Raw genomic sequence first — 20,559 nt, 5'->3', positions numbered from 1 at the left:
GAAATGGCTCCAACACTAAGTATTGAATAATTCTATCATCATAAATCAAAAGAAAATTATTATGACAAAAAATATCAGAATTGAATTCTTATGGATGGATGGACTTTTTGGCTTTATTGTATATTTTAATGATAATATTAATATAGTTTGTTGTCTAGCTGTGTGTCTCATAATTCTTTTAAATTATTATTATTTTTAATTATAAGTATCCATTGTATTTATGGGCAAAGTGGGCAAGAAAACAGCAAAACAAGCAAGTTAAAAATATATTAATAAAATTAAACAAAAACAACATATCCGTTCATTTGAAAGAGTGTGACATCGGATGGGCCAGTCTGATACTTTTCCGTATGTGTTGGGAACATTTTTTAATTCTTTTTTTTGTGTCTAATAATTAATAAGCAACACGTCGTGTTATTTTGGTCTGAATGGTCTCGTGGTCATGATTCTGGCATTATACCCTATTGGAGGCTGCGGTTTAAAAAAAATTGTGATTTTGACAACATTTTATTTTACAGCACACACAGTACGGACAGGTAGCAGATTGTGAGCAGATATTCACTGATTTTGACAAAAAAAAGTGATTTTGACAACAAGCGTTCTCCAGATTTACACCTTACTCCACCCATACATAGGAGGCAACACATAGAAGGCAACAGAGAGGGAGGCAACAGATAGAAGGCAACAGAGAGGGAGGCAACACATAAGCTACTGTGACGTCGTGTGTGTGTGAAGGGCGGGCGTGTTTTTCTCTGAGTAACACAAGAAAAACTTTCAAACTCAAGCCAACGCGTCACTCAGCATTTCATTCGGGATTCCCTTCTTGGTTTCCACGTCACAACAAAACCTAAACATTGTGATTTCACACCAGGAGCGTCACGGCTTCAACCACGTTTCTAACAATGTGATGACACATACGTGGTGACAGTCACGTCTTAAAATATCCTCTTATCTTTGGAAACATGTTTATTCCTGTCTTTTATTGAACCCCTTTACGATGTTGATGTGCCTGTTATTATCATTGTTTGCATGTTCATGTAGACAGCAGCTTGTCTTTGGGATTATGGTGTTTTTTAAATGTTTTTTTAACCTTTATTTAAACAGGTAAATCCCATTGAGACGCGAGAATCTTTTTTCAAGCGCGACCTGTTCCCATTTACACGTTTCCATTCACACACACATTCATACACAGGGTGCAAGCTAACTATCAGGAGCAATGTGGGGTTCAGTGTCTCGCCCAGGGTACATTAATTAACTGATAGTTAATGCTTGATTAAGGCTTAATAAGCATTTACTAAGCATTACCAAACTGTTAATAAATACCAAGTAAATGCTTAATAAACATAAACTGAGCATTTACTAAATGTTGTGCTTAGTTTATGCTTAGCTAAGCGTTAGTTAACAAAGCATTAACACTTACTTAATGCTTAATATGCATTTACTAAGCATTCACTATCCATTAATAGCATTAACTAACAGTTAATTAATGTACCTTTATTGTAAAGTGTCACCAACACAATTATAATAAAATTAAAGAAAGGAACATAATTAAATATCTGAAAGTGATAAGAAATTAGATAATAGTACATGGTCTCAGCATATCGCATTTAGTTTGAATAATTCAATTTGAGTGGATTGATACTTACATACGTAAATAGGAGAATGCTGAACATGGACTCACATAAATGCCTGTGTGTCCGATGGATCCTGTGTGTGCATTCCTGAGGTGACGTACAGTATAATCATACTGAGCTTGTGACACTCCTCTCTGGCATGACATCAGTAAAGTATCCGTTCTACACTGACGGTAATAAATCAAACAATGTGTTTATGAGTTACATAATTGTAACACATGTTCAGAGTGACTGCTGCTGTTAATAGTTTTTTTCAAACAATTAGTCAATTGCTACATTGAAATGTGTCTTTTCTCATATCCCCTCTCAAGTTCCCACACTCTAGAAGGGGTCCTCACACAGGGTCAGCCATAGTACAGCGCCCCTGGAGCAGTTTGGGGTTAAGTGTCTTGCTCAAGGACACAATGGTAGAGATGGTGGGCCCGGTAGATGTAATAGCAGCCACCACTAGTTTTACTACTAACACCCTCCTGTCCGGTGACGGGGATCCAACTAGAGACCTCATGGTTACTGGGAGGAAGCAGAGACCTGCTGGGTACTGGTCAGACCCTCTTTACCCTAGTCTAGGCCATCCTATCTAATAACAGTTTAAATTCAGAGTGAATTCTTGTGTGATGAAGTGTTTCTTTAAAGTTACATCACTGTTGGTTTTCATTTAAATGTGACAGAAACATCTCAGAGACGGATGTGAAAACCTGGACAATATTTGAATTTTATGTAAAGTCCCTGTAACCCCAGATCACAATCTCCTTCTAACTGTGTAAAAAGCAACCTTTGCATATATTTGTGTATTTGTAGACACCTGTGCTTGTGTGTATTGTCTGCCAGGTAGCAACGCTGTGTTTTTGTTTGTTTTATGTTTGGACCTAACCTTGTCCTTTGTAATGCAATTGCCCCCTGGGGCCAAATAAAGTTTTTTTGAATTTGAATTGAATTTGAAAAAAGGGGGGGAGCTGCATGATAATAAAGCAACTGAAAAGAGTTACAGCCATATTTATCATTCCAAAATGAAGATATTGTTACTTAAGTTTGATACACACAACTTTGATGATATATTGATTTGTTTACCACTACTGTTTTTTATTTACTACTATTTTAGCTTATAGCAGCTTTCCAGAGGCATAAAGTAACTTATGTAACATAATTTAAATAATGATAAACAAATTCCTGAATGTTAGATCCATTTATAGTAACAAGACAGGTCCCAAGCTTACAATGAGACACACACCTGTTGGTTTATGTTGATCCCGTTAGCAACAACCTTTCTCTTTTAATTTTTTTTTACTATTTCTTAAATGCAATTTCCAATGTCGAATCTTGATGTTTGTTATGCCTCTTTAAAGCACTTTGAATGGCCTTGTGGTTGAATTGTGCTACAGAAATAAACTTGCCTTGCCTTTTACACAGTCTGCAGCTTCATGGCTCAACAACCACATGGCATCTCTTCACTTCACTGCACTAACCTGGTCAGACAGCGGGGAAATAAGTTGCTCTATTTCATGATCACTTCTCATTAATTGCAATCAGACAAAAGGAAGTGTTATTTAAATTACAGGAATAGGAACAAGTATATTATTTTGGGAGTCTAGGGTGAAGTTTTAGCAGATGCAATGGTGTAAAAATAATATCAAATGTACAATGCCTAACAAAAGGGATCACACCGTCATGAAAGGTGTGGTACAACTCCCAATGTGTCATTATCAAAACATAACAAAGTACAATATACAACAAGCCTGGTGCAATCTCTTGGGGACAAAACGTCAAGTCTAGAAGAAGAAAAAAAAGGTCACTCAACCAGTTTTTTTTTTTAAATACTACATATCACATCAACCTAGTAGCGCTTACGTTAGGCCACACCTTTGACAGTGGGGAAAAACATTACTCATAGAATTCATCTACGTCTTTTTCTCATTGCCTAATGTCAACTCACCTGCTTTTTGTGGATATAAAAGCAGCTGTTTGTTGAGTAGTAGGACATCACCGAGCAAACAGCAAAGGAAACAGAACAGGTGGAATCAGTGAAGCATTTTCATCACCAGACAAAATCTGTAAGTACTTTATTGTTTATTGTTTTATTGTTTATTGTGGATCCCCATTAGTTGACGCAGAAGCGGCAGACTTGTCTTCATTGTTATTGATGACTGAAGCATTGTTCCCTTTCTTGCTTTAATTGCGATGTAATTATGGAATTAGACTTTGGTTCTTTATAATGGGAGTTGACTTAAGGTGAGATACTGCAGGTGAATAGGGTAACATTTTAACTTGTCATCATGAAACTTTACCAGTTGATTACTGACATTAAAACAATATTTTAATGTTTTATTCTAAAATGTTTAAATAAATATGCAAAATTGGCAATTTCTAATTTAGCATGCATAACGCATTGCATCTCTTTGAAAATCGAAAATCTAGATTGATATATATTTTGGGACATTTATTTATACAAGTATGAAAGAAGACTTGATGAACCTATGTTCTCTCCTGCCCTGTCTCACCTTCATATAAGTGCATTGATCTCTGTGTGTGTTATTCTAGAGAAAAAGAAAATAAAAACCATTTTGAAAAATGTTTTTAAATTTTTTATATCGATTTTGGTTGTTGTGTAAATCTAGAGAGACTTGTGTTTGCGTTTGAAAGTCGTTAAAACATTTTTTTTAAAGCCCGATTTATTTCATTCACCATTAAATGATCATGACAAACACAATCTTATTTCATAAAACTTCAAGGTGCTACGAGGAACTTTTAAATATTTCTGAAACAGTCTCATTTTTCCTCTGATGATCATAAATTACATGTAACAGCAAACAAGACCATCAGTGCTAAGCATGCTATTTTTTTATATAGTTTTTCTTAATGCTTTTGTCATGGGTATGCTCCCCCTGGAACAACAGCTGGTGTAGTAAACACACTACCGCTTTTGTCCAAAGGGCACCTTTAATTAATTTGATTGTCTATTTGTTTATTTTTTAATATATATTTTTTCTATAATTCACATAATCTGTATTTCTAGACTGTTATCATGGCATCACAAACATCATTGTAAATGCTTCATGTTATTTTCTGTTAATTTTCTACTCTATCTGTCCTATGTGTCACTTAATCATTCTATATCTAACAAACAGAATGAAAAATGTAATCTGACCGAAATCTTTATATTTTTAGACAGCTAAGCACCACAAGACAATGATGCTGAACATCTGTGTCCTTCTACTTCTGTTTGTTGGTAAGTTTAAGATTTTACTTTCTCATAACCTGCTGTCAGAATGTAGCATAATCTTAATGTAATATTAATCCATTCATGTTTGTTCTACAGCCTCAGGCAACGGACAGGCGGGGTCCACAACGACAATGCCAGTTTCCTCAACGACAGTGACAGCTGCTCCTACAACAACCACCGTCGCCCCAACAACCACCGTCGCCCCAACAACCACCGCTGCCCCAACAACCACAGCTGCCCCAACAACCACAGTTGCCCCAACAACCACCGCTGCCCCAACAACCACCGCTGCCCCAACAACCACGGTCGCTCCAACAACCACCGTTGCCCAAACAACCACCGCTGCGCCAACAACCACCGTCACCCCAACAACCACCGTTGTTCCTACAACAACCGCAACCCCAACAACCACGGTTGCTCCGACAACCACCGTTGCCCAAACAACCACTGCTGCGCCAACAACCACCGCTGCCCCAACAACAACACTTGCCCCAACAACAACACTTGCCCCAACAACCACCGCTGCGCCAACAACCACCGCTGCCCCAACAACCACGGTTGCTCCAACAACCACCGTTGCCCAAACAACCACCGCTGCGCCAACAACCACCGCAACCCCAACAACCACGGTTGCTCCGACAACCACCGTTGCCCAAACAACCACTGCTGCGCCAACAACCACCGCTGCCCCAACAACCACCGTTGCCCCAACAACAACACTTGCCCCAACATCCACCGTTGCTCCTACAACCACAGTTGCCCCAACAACAACACTTGCCCCAACATCCACCGTTGCCCCAACAACCACCGTTGCTCATACAACCACCGTCGCCCCAACAACCACTGCTGCCCCAACAACCACCGTTGCTCATACAACCACCGTTGCCCCAACATCCACCGTTGCCCCAACAACCACCGCTGCTCCTGCAACCACCGTCGCCCCAACATCCACCGTTGCCCCAACAACCACCGTTGCCTCAACAACCACCGCTGCCCCAACAACCACTGTTGTTCCTACAACAACCGCAACCCCAAAAACCACGGTTGCTCCAACAACCACCGTTGCCCCAACAACCACCGCTGCACCAATAACCACGGTTGCTCCAACAACCACTGTTACCGCAACAACCACAGTTGCCCCAACAACAACACTTGCCCCAACATCCACCGTTGCTCCTACAACCACAGTTGCCCCAACAACCACTGTTGCTCCAACAACCACCGCTGCCCCAACACCAACAACCACCGCTGCCCCAACAACCAAAGTTGCCTCAACAACAACAGCTGCCCCAACAACCACAGTTGCTCAAGAACCAACAACCACAGTTGCTCAAGAACCAACAACCACAGTTGCCTCAACAACAACAGCTGCCCCAACAACCACAGTTGCTCAAGAACCAACAACCACAGTTGCCTCAACAACCACAGTTGCTCCTACAACCACAGCTGCCCCAACAACCACAGTTGCTCAAGAACCAACAACCACAGTTGCCTCAACAACAACAGCTGCCCCAACAACCACAGTTGCTCAAGAACCAACAACCACAGTTGCTCAAGAACCAACAACCACAGTTGCCTCAACAACAACAGCTGCCCCAACAACCACAGTTGCTCAAGAACCAACAACCACAGTTGCCTCAACAACCACAGTTGCTCCTACAACCACAGTTGCCCCAACAACAACCGTTGCTCAAGAACCAACAACGACCGTTGCCCCAACAACCACAGTTGCCCCAACAACCACCGTTGCCCCAACAACCACCGCTGCTCCAACAACCACCATGGCCCAGGAACCAACAACCTCAGTTGCCCCAACAACCACCACTGCCCAAGAGCAAACAACCAATTCCTCCTCTGCTGTCTTCAACAACACTAGTTTCCTGTTGGTCATCGCCGTCGTTACAGCAATTCTTCAGAATTAAAAACTGAACCAGAAACAGGAACTCAACAACCAAAATGTATCATTTCATAGACACTTTATTTATATATTAATCTCCTAATCTGTAAAACCCTCAAAACTCACATATTTCCACGTAACTCCACTCTCTAACATACTCATCAATATGATTTTTTTTGTTGATGTTTTTTTTGTATTTATTTATTTATCTAAATATTCTTATAATGTATTTGTGCCCGGGTGTCCTTGAGTGCTATGGAAGGCGCCCATACATACAATGAATAATTATTATTTATTTACAAACAGAAGGGTTTGAATTAATGTATTGCAATTATTTGTAACCACTTTACCTTGATTTGTATTTCTTTATTATAACTTGAATAATGTATTTTTATATTTATTTGTGTTTGCATATGCTTTAACTGTGACTTGTATATTTTCTGCACACAAAATAAATGTTATGATTATGAATCTTGTGCCAGACATTCTTTAAAGGTGCTATGAGTAACTTTTAAATATTTCTGAAACATTTTTCCTCTGATGATAATACATTACATGTAACAGCAAACGAGATCATCAGTGCAAATAATTATATTTTCATATAGTTTTTCTTAATGCCTTTGTCATGGGTATACGCTCACCCGGGAAACACTACCGCTTTTGTTCAAAGGGGGCCCTTGAATTAACAAAAACTGAAAGTTCCTCGGAGCACCTTTAATAGTCTTTCTGAAAGAGAACACATTTTTGTGGTTGATAGTGTAACATTCCCAGCTATTAGAATGCATACGCCCTGCTATAATGGACAAACTTAACTGGCTGAAAATGTATGGAGGCCCTAGCTTCCTCATTTGTAAGAGTATTTTGTTCAGTGTCAGGGAATCGTCTTGATTGCACTGGACAGGAGGGTGTTATTTGTAACATTAGTGGTGGCTGGTTTTACATCTAGGGGTGCCCACCAACTCTACCATTGTGTCCTTGAGCAAGACACTTAACCCCAAACTGCTCCAGGGGTGCTGTACTATGGCTGACCCTGCGCTCTGACCCCCTCCAAAGTGGAAAACTTGAGAGGGGAGATGAGAAAAGACACATTGCAATGTGCCCTGTGTACAATTGACAAATATTGTATAAACTTACTAAGCTATCAAGCTGATTGTATGATAGTCTATATCAGCTTCTATTCGCCGCTTTGAAAACAAGTACGTCTAGTTTTCCCTTGCTCTAATATTAAAAACGTCAACAAAGGAATCAAATAAAGGCCTGTGGTAGAGGACAGCTGTCTACAGAATGGGACCGGGGTCTGGACTGGAGTCCCGTTTCTATCTGTGGTTTGTGCTGCTCTGTTGCAGACGAACCTGAAAAAAACCAACAGGGTGTGAGAGGAAATAATATTAACCGCGTCTAAGCAATTTCACCACATTCACCTGGCGTGTTCGTCAGAAAAACCTGTTCAACTCGCTATGATGCAGCAACTGATAAAAGTTTGGCAACGAGTTCAGATAATTTGATTAAAAGGTGGAGTCAGGGATTCTGGAGAACTCTTGTTGTCAAAATCACTTTTTTTTAAATCAACTAATATCTTCTTATTATCTGCTCCTGTGTGTGTGCGAAATGTAAACGAAAAGGTATGTAAACAAAGGGGCCCACTGTAGTTAGCAGCATGCCTGTTTACAGAGCCTATAGGCTGTGTATTAACACTGATGTATTTTCAGTGGACTGTGAAAAAATATTCACCTATTTCTACAAAAATAGGTGACTATATAGGTGAAACTGTTACATGTAATTATGATCATCAGAGGCAAAATAAGACTGTTTCAGACATATCTTAAAGTTCCTCGTAGCACCTTTAAGAGAAAAGAAAAATGAACACATAGCAACTATCTTCAACTTTAGTTATGCCTCAGTTATGCCAAGAGGTTTTGTGATACACAGAATTTGAGTCTTACTTTACACTATGGCTTGTGTGACAGGTAAGAGTGCTGCAAGGGTCGTGACAGTATCATTGTCCTTAGAAAGTCAAAATAAAAACATTTAAATGGAGGAAAAGGTCACAACAGTTATCATGAAATAGGAACAGGTTTTTCATGTGAGGTGAAGCCAAACCTCGTCATCCTGACATGGTGCCAGGTTGTGGGTTTTAGTGTTGGCTGCATAATGTCCTTTATACAGCAAAACATCCGTGATCTCTCAGTAGGTATTTAAAGCCCCTGTTCACCCAAATCAACAAAATCCTTCCAACTAATGTAACTTAGGGAGTCAGCTGCATGATAGTAAAACATCTGAAAAGAGTTATAGGCATATTTATCAATCCACATTAAAGATATTTTAATTTTAGTTTCATAAACTTTACAGAAGTTCGGTTTAGATGAGGTGGGCTATGATTTAGTTCTTCTTACTCAATAAGTATTTTGAATCAAACATGCCCATTCTCTGCCGTTCTATATAATAAAAACAATGACGCCCACAGTCCTGTAAAATGGTCTAGATGGTAAAAAAAGCTGTTTTTTTTAACTAAGCTTTATACTGAGAATACTGCTGTCACTTGCATTTGCATTGCCCTGCTAAAAAGAAACAGTGCTTTTAGGATAACATTTGCATATTGTCGAGAGGTGGACCTCCCATTAGGCTATCTAGCTTTTACAGTTTAGCTCGTATGGGTGCACTGCGTTTATCAAAGAGACTATGTAGCAGGCTGATATCAGCAACAAAAAATATCACAGGAAAAAAACTTTTTAAAATACATCTTAGCAGGCTCATATTTCAAGAATTCTGATTTGAATTTTCTTAGTATTTGGATAGAACAATTTGTTTAGAATTTGTTTATATATGTTTACATTTTGTGTTGTACTTTAAGGTGCTACAAGGAACTTTCAGTTTGTGTTCATTCTAGCGCCCCCTTTGGACAAATGCGGTAATGTTTTTACTACGCAAGCTGTTGTTCCTGGGTGAGTGTACCCATGACAAGGGCATCAAGAAAAACTATATAAAAATAGCATTCTTTTCACCGATGGTCTCGTTTGCTGTTACGTGTCATTTATGATCACCAGAAGAATTTTTTTTTTAATTTAATTTAAATGTTCCTCATAGCACTTTTAAAGAATGGCTGGCACAAGCTTTATAATCATAACATTTATTTTGTGTGCAGAAAATATACAAGTCAAAAGGTGAAGCATATGCAAACACAAATAAATATGAAAAAAACATATTCAAGGTATAATAAATAAATACAAATCAAAGTAAAGTGATTAAAAATAATTGAATAAATTAATTCAAACCCTTCAGTTTGGAAATAAACAATAATATTAATTCATTGTATGTATGGGCGCCTTCCATAACACTCAAGGACACCTGACAGTTAAAACAAGCACAAATACAGTAGATATATAAATAAATAGGTAACACAGTTAATGCTTAATTGAGGCTAAATAAGCATTTGCTAAACATTACCTAACTGTTAATAAACGCTTAGTACATGCTTAATAAACTTAAACTAAGCATTAACAAACTGTTATGCTTAGTTTATGCTTAAATAAGTATTAGTTAACCAAGCGTTAACACTTACTTGATGAAAAATAAGCTAACCCTTAAAAGCATTAACTTAGCATTAACTAACAGTTCATTTATGTACCATTATTGTGAAGTGTTACCAATAAAAACATCAAATATATATATTTTTTAAAACATATCGATGAGTATGTTAGAGAGTGGAGTTACGTGGGATGGGTCAGTCGTGATATGTGAGTTTTGAGGGCTTTAAAGACGGGGTTTTAATATATAGGCTAGATAAAGTAGGCCTCAATAAAGTGTCTATGAAGTGATATATTTTGTTTGTTGAGTTCCTGTTTCTGGTTCAGTTTTTAATTATGAAGAATTGCTGTAACGACGGCGATGACCAACAGGAAACTAGTGTTGTTGAAGACAGCAGAGGAGGAATTGGTTGTTTGTTCTTGGGCAACGGTGGTTGTTGGGGCGACCGTGGTAGTTGGGGCAACGGTGGTTGTTGGGGCGACCGTGGTTGTTGGGGCAACGGTGGTTGTTGGGGCGACCGTGGTTGTTGGGGCAACGGTGGTTGTTGGAGCAACGGTGGTTGTTGGGGCAACGGTGGTTGTTGGGGCGACCGTGGTTGTTGGGGCAACGGTGGTTGTTGGGGCAACGGTGGTTGTTGGGGCAACGGTGGTTGTTGGGGCAACGGTGGTTGTTGGGGCGACCGTGGTTGTTGGGGCAACGGTGGTTGTTGGAGCAACGGTGGTTGTTGGGGCAACGGTGGTTGTTGGGGCAACCGTGGTTGTTGGGGCAACGGTGGTTGTTGGGGCGACCGTGGTTGTTGGGGCAACGGTGGTTGTTGGAGCAACGGTGGTTGTTGGAGCAACGGTGGTTGGAGCAACAGTGGTTGTTGGGGCAGCGGTTGTTGGGGCAACTGTCACTGTCGTCTGTCCGTTGCCTGAGGCTGTAGAACAAAGTCATGAATGGATTAATATTACGTTCAGATTATGTTACATTCAGACAGAATGGTATGAGAAAGTAAAATCTTAAACTTACCAACAAACAGAAGTAGAAGGACACAGATCTTCATCATCATTGTGGAAAGTTGATTTGCTGTCTAAAGAAAATACAAAATTTGATTTTGGTCAGATTACATTTTTAATTTTTTAGGTGAGAAATAGAATGATAAAGTGACAAAGAAAAGATAGACTAGAAAATGAACAGAAAATAACATAAAGCAGTTACAATGATTTATGAAATGCTATGATATTTAAAAGTTCCTCGTAGAACCTTAAAGTTCTATGAAATAAAATTGTGTTTGTCGTGAGCATCTCATTGTGACTGAAATAAAACAGGCTTTAAAAAAAAATGTTTAAAGGACTTTCAAATAGAAACATAAATTTAGCTTTAGATTCACACAATAACCAAAATCATTATAGAAACGTTAAAAACGTGTTTAAAAATCTTTCTATTTTTCTTACAGAATGACACACACAGAGATCACTTCACTTATATGAAGGTGAGACAGGGCAGGAGAGAACATAGGTTTTTCAAGTCTTCTTTCATACTTGTATAAATAAAAGTCCCAAAATATATATCAATGTAGATTTTTGATTTTCAAACAGATGCAATGCGTTATGCATGCTAAATTAGAAATTGCCAATTTTGCATATTTACTTAAAAATAAGCGAAAAAACTAACAGAAAAAATATATTGTTTTAATGTCAGTAATCAACTGGTAAAGTTTCATGATGACTAGTTAAAATGTTACCCTATTCACCTGCAGTATCTCACCTTAAGTCAACTCCCATTATAAAGAACCAAAGTCTAATTCCATAATTACATCGCAATTAAAGCAAGAAAGGGAACAATGCTTCAGTCATCATTAAAGTACTTACAGATTTTGTCTGGTGATGAAAATGTTTCACTGATTCCACCTGTTCTGTATCCTTTGCTGTTTGCTCGGTGATGTCCTACTACTCAACAAACAGCTGCTTTTATATCCACAAAAAGCAGGTGAGTTGACATTAGGCAATGGGAAAAAGACGTAGATGAATTCTATGAGTAATGTTTTTCCCCACTGTCAAAGGTGTGACCTAACGTAAGCACTACTAGGTTGATATATATAACTGGTTGAGTGACATTTTAGTTTTCTATAGACTTGACGTTTTGTCCTGAAGAGATTGCACCAGGCTTGTATCTAGCTTGTTGTGTTTTTTTAATGACACACTGGGAGTTGTACCACACCTTTTATGACGGTGTGATCCCTTTTGTTAGGCATTGTACATTTTTTGTCACCTTTTGTCGTCTTTAGATTGAAGACAAATCTCTGGTTCATTAATCATATTATTTGCTAAAACTTCCCACCAAGACTCCCAAAATAGTTATACTTGTTCCTATTCCTGTAATTTAAATAACACTTCCTTTTGTCTGATTGCAATTAATGAGAAGTGATCATGAAATAAAGCAACTTATTTCCCCGCTGTCTGACCAGGTTAGTGCAGTGAAGTGAAGAGATGCCATGTGGTTGTTGAGCCATGAAGCTGCAGACTGTGTAAAAGGCAAGGCAAGTTTATTTCAATAGCACTACAGTATTCAGACAGAAGGCCATTCAAAGTGCTTTAAAGAGGCATAACAAACATTAATTAGACATTGCATTTAAGAAATAGTACAAATTAAGAAGCTGAATGGCTGTTGCTAACGGGATCCACCCAAACCGACAGGTGTGTGTCTCATTGTAAGCTTGGGACCTGTGTTGTTACTATAAATGGATCTAACATTCAGGAATTGTATAAGTATTTAAATTGTGTGTTAAATAAGTTACTTTATGCCTCTGGAAAGCTGGTCTAAAATAGTAGTAAATAAAAAACAGTAGTAGTAAACAAATCAATATATGCCATCAAAGTTGGGTGTATCAAACTTAAATGACAATATCTTCATTTTGGAATGATAAATATGCCTGTAGCTCTTTTCAGTTGCTTTATTATCATGCAACTACCCATCTAGTTTACACAGCTAGAAGGAGATTGTGATCTGGGTTTACAAGGGACTTTACATACAATTCAAATAATGTCCAGGTTTTCAGATCCGTCCCTGAGATGTGTGTCACATTTTAATGAAAACCAACAGTGACGTCTTTCTTTACAGAAACGTTCGTAGTGTATTGGTGAGAGCCCCCCCCCCCTCCCCGCCCCCCCCCCCCCCCATAGAGTCTCAGTCCTCTTCACAGCAGACCCGGGTTAGAATCCAGCCTGGTCCCTTATTTGCCCCATTTCAGCACTGTCTCTCGAAATCTGTGCAATAAAGTAAAAAATGCCAAAAGAAAATCTTTAAAAAAAAATATATTAACGGCAGCAGGCCTTCTGAACATGTGTTTTACGATTAGTAACTCATAAACACATTGTTTGATTTATTACTGTCAGTGTAGAACGGATACTTTACTGATGTCATGCCAGAAAGGAGTGTCACAGGCACAGTATGTTATGTCACCTCAGGAATGCACACACAGGATCCATCAGACACATCTTATTTAAATGTATAACAAACTTTTCTTGTATAGCCCTTTTCTTACAAGAAATGCAGCTCAAAGTTCTTTACAATGCTAAAATGATATATATTACAAACTTCATTTTAAAACAGACATAAAATGAACATAGACATGAAAATTATATTGAAGAATAAGACAAAATATAATAGAAATATGAAGTGCAAATTCGTTATGAGATTTCAGGGAAAGCAGAACAATTTAAACAGATATGTCAGCCTTTCCTTGACTATATAACAGTACTGAAGGGACCTACATTACAACTTGTTGACTTTTTACTTTCTGCTTAACATTTTCCTTTAGTTTAAACAATGTAATTGGAAGTTCTTACAAACCTGTAAAGTAGAGTACGCTGTAAATTGTTTATTTTATTTTGTCTTTTGTTTTCGTGTTCACTTTTTCAGTTGTGTGTGTATGTGTTCTTTAAAAAATAATTAAAAAATCAAGTATGTAAAAAAAATATATATATGAAGTAGGGCTGTCAAAGGATTAACATTTTTAATCAGATTAATCACAGGATTCTGTGGATTAATCACAATTAATCACGATTAATTCTAACATTCGAAATAGGTTTAAAGAATGGCTGGCACATGATTTATAATTATAACATTTATTTTGTGTTAAGGAAATATACAAGTCACAGTTACAGCATATGCAAACACAAATAGATATAAAAATACAAAATGCAAGGTATAATAAATAGATACAAATCAAGGTAAAGTGATTAAAAATAATTGAATAAATTAATTCAAACCCTTCAGTTTGGAAATAAATAATAATATTAATTCATTGTATGTATGGGCGCCTTCCATAACACTCAAGGACACCTGACAGTTAAAACAAGCACAAATACAGTAGATATATAAATAAATAGGTAACACAGTTAATGCTTAATTGAGGCTAAATAAGCATTTGCTAAACATTACCTAACTGTTAATAAACGCTTAGTACATACTTAATAAACTTAAACTAAGCATTAACAAACTGTTATGCTTAGTTTATGCTTAAATAAGTATTAGTTAACCAAGCGTTAACACTTACTTGATGAAAAATAAACTAACCCTTAAAAGCATTAAATTAGCATTAACTAACAGTTCATTTATGTACCATTATTGTGAAGTGTTACCAATAAAAACATAAAATATATATATTTTTTAAAACATATCGATGAGTATGTTAGAGAGTGGAGTTACGTGGGATGGGTCAGTCGTGATATGTGAGTTTTGAGGGCTTTAAAGACGGGGTTTTAATATATAGGCTAGATAAAGTAGGCCTCAATAAAGTGTCTATGAAGTGATACATTTTGGTTGTTGAGTTCCTGTTTCTGGTTCAGTTTTTAATTATGAAGAATTGCTGTAACGACGGCGATGACCAACAGGAAACTAGTGTTGTTGAAGACAGCAGAGGAGGAATTGGTTGTTTGTTCTTGGGCAACGGTGGTAGTTGGGGCAACGGTGGTTGTTGGGGCAACGGTGGTTGTTGGGGCGACCGTGGTTGTTGGGGCAACGGTGGTTGTTGGAGCAACGGTGGTTGGAGCAGCGGTGGTTGGAGCAACAGTGGTTGTTGGGGCAGCGGTTGTTGGGGCAACTGTCACTGTCGTCTGTCCGTTGCCTGAGGCTGTAGAACAAAGTCATGAATGGATTAATATTACGTTCAGATTATGTTACATTCAGACAGAATGGTATGAGAAAGTAAAATCTTAAACTTACCAACAAACAGAAGTAGAAGGACACAGATCTTCATCATCATTGTGGAAAGTTGATTTGCTGTCTAAAGAAAATACAAAATTTGATTTTGGTCAGATTACATTTTTAATTTTTTAGGTGAGAAATAGAATGATAAAGTGACAAAGAAAAGATAGACTAGAAAATGAACAGAAAATAACATAAAGCAGTTACAATGATTTATGAAATGCTATGATATTTAAAAGTTCCTCGTAGAACCTTAAAGTTCTATGAAATAAAATTGTGTTTGTCGTGAGCATCTCATTGTGACTGAAATAAAACAGGCTTTAAAAAAAAAATTAAACGACTTTCAAATAGAAACATAAATGTAGCTTTAGATTCACACAATAACCAAAATCATTATAGAAACATTAAAAACGTGTTTAAAAATCTTTCTATTTTTCTTATAGAATGACACACACAGAGATCACTTCACTTATATGAAGGTGAGACAGGGCAGGAGAGAACATAGGTTTTTCAAGTCTTCTTTCATACTTGTATAAGTCCCAAAATATATTCAATCTAGATTTTTGATTTTCAAACAGATGCAACGTTATTTATGCTAAATTAGAAATTGCCAATTTTGCATATTCATTTTAAAATTTCCAAAAAAACTAACAAAAAAAATATATTGTTTTAATGTCAGTAATCAACTGGTAAAGTTTCATGATGACAAGTTAAAATGTTACCCTATTCACCTGCAGTATCTCACCTTAAGTCAACTCCCATTATAAAGAACCAAAGTCTAATTCCATAATTACATCGCAATTAAAGCAAGAAAGGGAACAATGCTTCAGTCATCAATAACAATGAAGACAAGTCTGCCGCTTCTGCGTCAACTAATGGGGATCCACAATAAACAATAAAACAATAAACAATAAAGTACTTACAGATTTCGTCTGGTGATGAAAATGCTTCACTGATTCCACCTGTTCTGTTTCCTTTGCTGTTTGCTCGGTGATGTCCTACTACTCAACAAACAGCTGCTTTTATATCCACAAAAAGCAGGTGAGTTGACATTAGGCAATGAGAAAAAGACGTAGATGAATTCTATGAGTAATGTTTTTCCCCACTGTCAAAGGTGTGGCCTAACGTAAGCACTACTAGGTTGATGTGATATGTAGTGTTTAAAAAAATATACAGTATCTCACAAAAGTGAGTACACCCCTCACATTTCTTCAAATATTTCATTATATCTTTTCATGGGACAACACTGAATAAATGACACTTTGATACAATGTAAAGTAGCGTGTGTACAGCTTATATAACAGTGTAAATTTACTGTCCCCTCAAAATAACTCGACACAGAGTCATTAATGTCTAAACTGCCGGTTACAAAAGTGAGTACACCCCTGAGTTAAAATGTCCAAATTGGGCCCAAAGTGTCAATATTTTGTGTGGCCACCATTATTTTCCAGCACTACCTTAACCCTCATGGGCATGGAGTTCACCAGAGCTTCACAGGTTGCCACTGGAATCCTCTTCCCCTCATTCATGACAACATCACAGAGCTGGTGGATACTGGAGACCTTGCGCTCCTCCATCTCCTGTTTTAAGAAGCCCCAAAGATGCTCAATAGGGTTTAGGTCTGGGGACATGCTTGGCCAGTCCATCACCTTTACCCTCAGCTTCTTTAGCAAGCCACTGGTCGTTAGGAGGTGTGTTTGGGGTCGTTATCATGTTGCAATACTGCCCTGCGGCCCAGTTTACGAAGGGAGGGGATCATGTTCTGCTTCAGTATGGCACAGTACATGTTGGTATTCAATGAACTGTAGATCCCCAGTGCTGGCAGCACTCATGCAGCCCCAGACCATGACACTCCAACCACCATGCTTGACTATAGGCAATACACACTTGTCTTTGTACTCCTCACCTGGTTGCTACCACACACTCTTAACACCATCTGAACCAAATAAGTTTATCTTGGTCTCATCAGACCACAGGACATGGTTGCAGTGATCCATGTCCGTAGTCTGCTTGTCTTCAGCAAACAATTTGTGGGCTTTATTTTGCATCATCTTTAGAATAGGCTTCCTTCTCGGACGACAGCCATGCAGACCAGTATGATGCAGAGTGCGGCGTATGGTCTGAGCACTGACAGGTTGACCCCCCACCCCTTCAAGCCCTGCAGCAATGCTGGCAGCACTCATACGTCAATTTTCCAAAGCCAACCTCTTGGTATGACGCTGAAAACGTGCACTCAACCTTCGTAAACTGGGCTACAGGGCAGTATTGCAACATGATAACGACCCCAAACACACCTCCAAGACGACCAGTGGCTTGCTAAAGAAGCTGAGGGTAAAGGTGATGGACTGGCCAAGCATGTCCCCAGACCTAAACCCTATTGAGCATCTTTGGGGCTTCTTAAAACGGGAGATGGAGGAGCGCAAGGTCTCTAATATCGACCAGCTCCGTGATGTTGTCATGAATGAGTGGAAGAGGATTCCAGTGGGAACCTGTGAAGCTCTGGTGAACTCCATGCCCAAGAGGGTTAAGGTAGTGCTGGAAAATAATGGTGGCCACACAAAATATTGACACTTTGGGCCCAATTTGGACATTTTTTCTTAGGGGTGTACTCACTTTTGTTGCCTTCAGTTTAGACATTAATGGCTGTGTGTCGAGTTATTTTGAGGCGACAGTAAAATTACACTGTTATACAAGCTGTACACTGACTACTTTACATTGTATCAAAGTGTCATTTCTTCAGTGTTGTCCCATGGAAAGATATAATGAAATATTTGAAGAAATATGAGGGGTGTACTCACTTTTGTGAGATACTGTATATAACTGGTTGAGTGACATTTTAGTTTTTTATAGACTTGACGTTTTGTCCTGAAGAGATTGCACCAGGCTTGTATCTAGCTTGTTGTGTTTTTTTAATGACACACTGGGAGTTGTACCACACCTTGTATGACGGTGTGATCCCTTTTGTTAGGCATTGTACATCTTTTGTCACCTTTTGTCGTCTTTAGATTGAAGACAAATCTCTGGTGCATTAATCATATTATTTGCTAAAACTTCCCCTAAGACTCCCAAAATAGTTATACTTGTTCCTATTCCTGTAATTTAAATAACACTTCCTTTTGTCTGATTGCAATTAATGAGAAGTGATCATGAAATAGAGCAACTTATTTCCCCGCTGTCTGACCAGGTTAGTGCAGTGAAGTGAAGAGATGCCATGTGGTTGTTGAGCCCTGAAGCTGCAGACTGTGTAAAAGGCAAGGCAAGTTTATTTCTGTAGCACAATTCAGACAGAAGGCCATTCAAAGTGCTTTAAAGAGGCATAACAAACATTAATTAGACATTGCATTTAAGAAATAGTAAAAAAAAAGAAGCTGAATGGCTGTTGCTAACGGGATCCACCCAAACCGACAGGTGTGTGTCTCATTGTAAGCTTGGGACCTGTGTTGTTACTATAAATGGATCTAACATTCAGGAATTGTATAAGTATTTAAATTATGTGTTAAATAAGTTACTTTATGCCTCTGGAAAGCTGGTCTAAAATAGTAGTAAATAAAAAACAGTAGTAGTAAACAAATCAATATATGCCATCAAAGTTGTATCAAACTTAAATGACAATATCTTCATTTTGGAATGATAAATCTGCCTGTAGCTCTTTTCAGTTGCTTTATTATCATGCAACTACCCATCTAGTTTACACAGCTAGAAGGAGATTGTGATCTGGGTTTACAGGGACTTTACATACAATTCAAATAATGTCCAGGTTTTCAGATCCGTCCCTGACATGTGTGTCACATTCTAATGAAAACCAACAGTGACTTCTTTCTTTACAGAAACGTTCGTAGTGTATTGGTGAGAGACCCCCCCATAGAGTCTCAGTCCTCTTCACAGCAGACCCGGGTTAGAATCCAGCCTGGTCCCTTATATGCCCCATTTCAGCCCTGTCTCTCAAAATCTGTGCAATAAGATAATAAGATAATCTTTAAAAAAAAACAGCAGCAGGCCCTCTGAACATGTGTTACGATTATGTAACTCATAGACACATTGTTTGATTTATTACTGTCAGTGTAGAACGGATACTTAACTGATGTCATGCCAGAAAGGAGTGTCACAGGCACAGTATGTTATGTCACCTCAGGAATGCACACACAGGATCCATCAGACACATCTTATTTAAATGTATAACAAACTGTACTTGTATAGCCCTTTTCTTACAAGAAATGCAGCTCAAAGTTCTTTACAATGCTAAAATGACATATATTACAAACTTCATTTTAAAACAGACATAAAATGAACATAGACATGAAAATTATATTGAAGAATAAGACAAAATAGAATAGAAATATGAAGTGCAAATCTGTTTTGAGATTTCAGGGAAAGCAGAGAAGTTTAAACAGATATGTCAGCCTTTCCTGGACTATATAACACTACTGAAGGGACCTACATGACACCTTGTTGACTTTTTATTTGCTGCTTAACATTTTTCTTTAGTTTAAACAATGTCCTTAGAAACCTGTAGAGTAGAGTACGCCATGTTAGTTGTTTATTTTATTTTGTCTTTTGTTTTCGTGTTCGTTTTTAGTTGTGTGTGTACTGTATGTGTTCTTTAAAAAAATCAAAAAATAAAGTATGACTCTACTTGAACGCAAGGAGATAGGTAGGGTGGTCGTCCACTCAACTGCAGGGTCGGTGGTACGATACCCGGTCTCCCCGCCACTTGTCCAAGTGTCCCTGGGCAAGACACTGAACCCCACATTGCTCCTGATAGTTAGCCCTGTGTGAATGGAAACGTGTAAATGGGAACCGGTCTGCCTCGAAAAAGAGTCTCCGTTCTCAATGGGATTAACCTGTATAAATGATAGTTGAAAGTTTTTTTTTTTTTTTTCATTTCATTTTATTCACGGCTCTCGGCCACAGCACATGGCATGGAGCACAACAATCAAATCAAATCATAACAAAACAAAACAATGGTACATGGCAGGGGCAAAAACAAAAACACTTAAACAATGGTAGGACATATTTTAAGAAGGCACCTGACTGTATTACCAATGACGTTTGGCTTGTCTGAACTCAAAAGCAAAATCATTTTAAACATAGATGGG

General features: G+C 38.1%; 1 protein-coding gene and 2 long non-coding RNA genes across 3 annotated transcripts; 1 reads left to right on the top strand and 2 right to left on the bottom strand.

Annotated features, from left to right (window-relative positions):
* Window positions 1-3,623: 3,623 nt before the first annotated feature.
* Window positions 3,624-5,021, top strand: LOC307263919. Its single transcript, XR_013845299.1, has 3 exons — window positions 3,624-3,682; window positions 4,797-4,857; window positions 4,948-5,021. It is a non-coding gene; the product is annotated as an uncharacterized lncRNA (long non-coding RNA).
* Window positions 5,022-9,955: 4,934 nt separating this feature from the next.
* On the bottom strand, window positions 9,956-12,509 carry LOC307264024 (uncharacterized protein; the record flags this gene model as incomplete). Its single annotated transcript, XM_080045349.1, has 4 exons — window positions 9,956-11,192; window positions 11,285-11,345; window positions 12,127-12,204; window positions 12,476-12,509. 4 exons carry the CDS (start codon window positions 12,507-12,509, stop codon window positions 10,649-10,651), a joined length of 717 nt encoding a protein of 238 aa, XP_079901475.1. The 3' UTR covers window positions 9,956-10,648.
* Window positions 12,510-14,898: 2,389 nt separating this feature from the next.
* Window positions 14,899-16,451, bottom strand: LOC307263819. Its single transcript, XR_013845292.1, has 3 exons — window positions 16,387-16,451; window positions 15,482-15,542; window positions 14,899-15,389 (listed from the first exon to the last, which is right to left on the bottom strand). It is a non-coding gene; the product is annotated as an uncharacterized lncRNA (long non-coding RNA).
* Between the last annotated feature and the right edge of the window lie 4,108 nt (window positions 16,452-20,559).

The sequence above is a fragment of the Ammodytes marinus genome (assembly GCF_949987685.1).
Source record: "Ammodytes marinus genome assembly, chromosome: 17".
NCBI lineage: Eukaryota > Metazoa > Chordata > Actinopteri > Uranoscopiformes > Ammodytidae > Ammodytes > Ammodytes marinus.
Note: the sequence above shows the minus strand (reverse complement) of the source record. Positions and strands in the feature narration are given on the sequence as shown.